Consider the following 4,137-nt stretch of genomic DNA (forward strand, 5'->3'; position numbering starts at 1 on the left):
AGAGGCTGCCAAGCGCTCATCCCACCACCAGGGTGGCCCAGGGCTGACAGCAGGGTCAGGAATCTGTGGGGTTCCTATATCCTCCCTCAGGAACGTCATCTTGAGCCCTGGCAGATCTGGGCATGTCCCTTGTGTTGATCAGAGACGGGACGCTCACATGAAGTCTCAGGGAGCACAGGGGGTGCATGAGCACATGCTGCAATTCCTGACATCTGGGTCTCAGAGAAACTGGGGAAACTGGGAAAGGGGGTGTAGCCTCAAGTGAGCAGAGGGAAGAAGCCCAGCTCCTCCAGGGTTTCAATTTGAGGACCCTGACGGACGACTGAGGGGACCCTGGACCCAAATCAGAGGAGACCTCAGAAAATCCTGGAGCTGCTGTTGGTCCTTGCCCGATTTGGGATACGATAAGCCCAAAGTGCATGTTCTCACTTCTTGACATCCCGGTCTATGACTGGGGACCTCACATATGGGGCGGGGCCTCAGGGGGGCCGAGTCCCAGGTCCTGCCGGGTTGAAGACCTTGAGGACCCTGAAGAGGGACTAGAGGACCCTGAACCCCTAATCAGAGGAGACCTCAGAGAAGCGCATCTCTGTTGTCAGTCCAGGGCAACCGTGGGGGCAGGATGAGCGCCACAGGCATGAGCTGACTTCCTGACATCCGGGTCTTCAGGAGACTGGGGTCCTGGTATAAGGGGCGGGGCTTCAGTTGCGGAGAGGCGAGAATCCAGGTCCTGCGCGGAGGCAAGGTGAAGTTCCTGAAGGAGGACTCTGGGCAACCTGGGTGAGGACCTATGGAACCCCACAGATCCCCTTCCCTGTAGTCGGTCCTGGGAGCCCTTGGGGTGAGAAGAGCACACTAGGTCTGTCTGACTTCCTCACATGCGGGTCTCAGAGGGACTGGAGGCCTTGTGAAAGTGGCGGGGTCTCAAAATGGCGGACGGGACAAATGCGAGTCCTGCCTGGAGTCCAGGCTCCATGTGAGGAAGGATTGAGGCGGTTCGAACCCAACATGGAGGGATCTTGACCCTTGCAAGAGGGTCTTGCAGGGCCCAGAGTGGGGTGAGCAGGGTGAGCAGTTTCTTGACCCCTGGCTTAGGGAACTCGGGAGGTGAGGTTTTACGGGCAGATTTGGAGGCTTCACGTTGGCAGGGGCTGAACTCCCCAACCCCAAGGTTGGACTGAGCAGAGCCCCGCCCCTGTGGCGAGTGCTTGGAGGCTAGGCAGGACGTGAGGAGGAGCTGGGGACCGAGCATCTCCCCAGCGTAGGACCCGCGCGAGACCCTGGACAGGTGCAGCCGCATGTGGGGCACCTCAGTGCTTTCTGTTCAGGCTTGAGTCTTGTTTTGAGTTTCCTTCTACTCCTCCAAAGGGGTAGGTCCAGGTCATGCCAGGGGAAAGGTGAGCATTACAAGGTACCCACAACACAACTGGGTGTAATCCGAGTGTCCGTCTCCACCTACCAGCACAGAAGGCCCAGGGCTGTGCCACAGTATAGCCCTTAGATGTCAACTCCATTTCTCTCCCAGGAGCTCCAGGAACCAGGAGGCGAAGGCAGAGGTCTGAAGCCTGTGTCCTGAGTTCAGACAGGCAGTATCAGGAATCAAGGTGAGAGGGTGACCTGAAGTGAACCAGAGGCTCCCTATCCCAGAACATAGGGGGCCCCAGAAAGCCCCAATTCCTCCCACTTTTTTGGACCCGGAAATCTCGGGCTGTGCTGGCGACTTGCTTGGGAGCCACCTCCGTTCCTCCTTCGGGTAGCCAGGGGTTGGCCTCCCAGGAGGAGCACTCCTGTGAGGTCTGAGAGTACCCCTCAAAGGGAGATCTGTAAGTGGCCTGTGTTGTACCATCCAGGATGTGTTTCTTAGCCCAGGTTGCTCACACCTCCTCTCTCCCAGAGGCCCTTGGTCCCCATCTGTACCTCTGCCTTACTTCCGTGTTTTGTTTGACCTCAGGCATTGTGCTCGTGGTTGAGATGAGTGAGCTCAGGAAACCCGAAGAAGGCCTTCAGGACCCAGGCGAGGACCAGGGCCCTGTCGAGGTGCTGCTCTTGGAGGCTGAGGTGGGGGAGTCCGCATCCCACTTGGCCTCCTATCCCCCAGCATCCTCCTCCGCTCCTGTGGAGGCCTTGCCCCAAGAAATTCTGCAAAGAATGATAGGTAAACTGATGAAGTTCCTGCTCCTCAAGTATCAAGCCAAGGAGCTGACCTCCCAGGCGGAAATGCTGAGTGAGGTCCTCAGGGATAACCAGGAGCACTTCCTGGTGGTCTTCAGGGAGGTCTCAGTGTGCCTGCAGCTGTTGTTTGGCGTGGATGTGAAGGAGGTGGACCCAGCGGAGCACACCTACATCTTGGTCCCCATCCTGGGCCTCACTTGCGATGAGATGCTGAGCGATGGGGTGGGTCTGCCCAAGGCCGGCTTCCTGGTGCTGGTCCTCAGCATGATCATGCGGTTTGGAGACCCGGCCCCAGAGCAGGTGGTCTGGGGAGCACTCAGCAAGATGGGGATGTATGTTGGGAGTGAGCACTGTGTCTTTGGGGAACCCAGGGAGCTTCTGACCCAAGTGTGGGTGCGGGAGGGATACCTGCGGTACGAGCAGGTGCCTGACAGCCACCCTGCTTGCTATGAGTTCCTGTGGGGTACCCGGGCCTATGTGGAGACCAGCAAGTGGCAAGTCATGGCATTTATGCTCACGGTCAACCCAAGGGCTTTGAGGGCCTTCCCATTCCTGTCTGCATAAGATGCGAGGGAGGAGGAATAGGGGGCCTGGGACAGAGCAGCAGCCAGGTTGTTCTTTCTCTCTGTGGTTAAAGAGGGGGGTAGTCAGCTTTCTAAAATGTGAGGGCCCGGGCTAGTAAGGGGAACCAGTTTGTAGCATCTTTTGGTTCCTGTTCTCTATGATGACATGGGGATTCATCTCTGTTTTCTTTAGAAATTTTTCAAAGTTTGGTTTCAAAAAAGGCTGAAGAAACTTCCATATCTTAGCTTTGTGAATGATATTGATCCGAGTGTATTTGATGTAACACAGTTCAAAAGCAAGAGTTTTGCTGTTTTCTGAAAGAGATTGGAAAGTCTTCCATTTTGTTTTGTGGTCCTGAACAGAATGCAATGGAATCGAAATAAGAAATGTTTTGAAAATGTGAACTTCTGTAGCAATAGTATTATATGGAGAAGAGTTGGATAATAAAAGTAATCATAGTGAATTCATGCTTATGGCCTTCTTGTCTGTCATTCACAATAACTAAATGATCTCAGTTAATTGAATTTTCCTGGGTTATTAAAGAAAGTAGCAGACAATCTGAGACCCCTGCTCATTGGCTCAGTTATTCCAAAGACATGTACAGATTCTCTACCCCGTGAAATGCCAGGTTAACAGTGGGGACACTAGGAGTAGCAGGACACCCCCACACTTACAGCAATGGTCCAGGATCTGCAGTCACATGAGGTTTGTCTTGGGGGTGAGGGGAATCTCTGAAACGGATCTTTGCTGTGAGGTGTCCTTTTGCTTCTTTGATAAACCTCAGAGAGTTCTCTTACTAGGGCAGGCAGGAATGGGTCCTGGCACTTGTCCCATAGCTATTGACCACAGGGATGAAATAGGTGTTTTCTTTCCACCATCTGCTTGGAATCCTAGGAAATGTGAATCTTGCTGTTTGGTATATGGCACAGTATTCCCTGTGCTAACTTTCTTGTCTCTGCTTTGGGAAGCTGATTACCAAGTACATTGAAATAACAGTGTCTTTGGTCATCTGGACTTTATGATTTTCACTTGTGAGCATGGTGTTGATTTCATTTGAATGAAATGAGTGAAGAGAAGCTGCAAAAGTGGACACGACCTGATGTGTGACGAGAATCCTGGGATCTTTGAGTGAGCTGTGCCCAGCTGGACACACTACTCTCCACCCCGAAACACAGACAAACACCAAAATTGATATATATTCTCCGGGAGGAAAACACAGAACAGCAATTCTGAGGGGTTTTCTATTCCATTTCTAACTAAGCTGCCAATTCTCTGAGGTGTCCTGAAAACAAAACCATTTCCAGAAGAGAGAGGGACAGAGTCTGAGATGCGAATAACATGAGAAATAAGTAGTAGCCAGTAAAGATGCAACATCCAGCAGCGTCCCCAGATTCAGGCAGG

The 4,137-nt window shown here is 52.9% G+C and overlaps 1 protein-coding gene across 1 annotated transcript; it reads left to right on the forward strand.

Annotated features, from left to right (window-relative positions):
* Positions 1–1,971: 1,971 nt before the first annotated feature.
* On the forward strand, positions 1,972–2,736 carry LOC136154623 (melanoma-associated antigen 9-like). The gene has a single exon (XM_065916826.1). It carries the CDS (start codon positions 1,972–1,974, stop codon positions 2,734–2,736), a length of 765 nt encoding a protein of 254 aa, XP_065772898.1.
* The last annotated feature ends 1,401 nt before the right edge of the window (positions 2,737–4,137 follow it).

The sequence above is a fragment of the Muntiacus reevesi genome, chromosome X, assembly GCF_963930625.1.
Source record: "Muntiacus reevesi chromosome X, mMunRee1.1, whole genome shotgun sequence".
Taxonomy (NCBI): Eukaryota; Metazoa; Chordata; class Mammalia; order Artiodactyla; family Cervidae; genus Muntiacus; species Muntiacus reevesi.

Bases quoted from the DNA above. Each gene is read 5' to 3' on its own strand.
- LOC136154623 (XM_065916826.1), top strand. From the start codon at position 1,972: ATGAGTGAGCTCAGGAAACCCGAAGAAGGCCTTCAGGACCCAGGCGAG.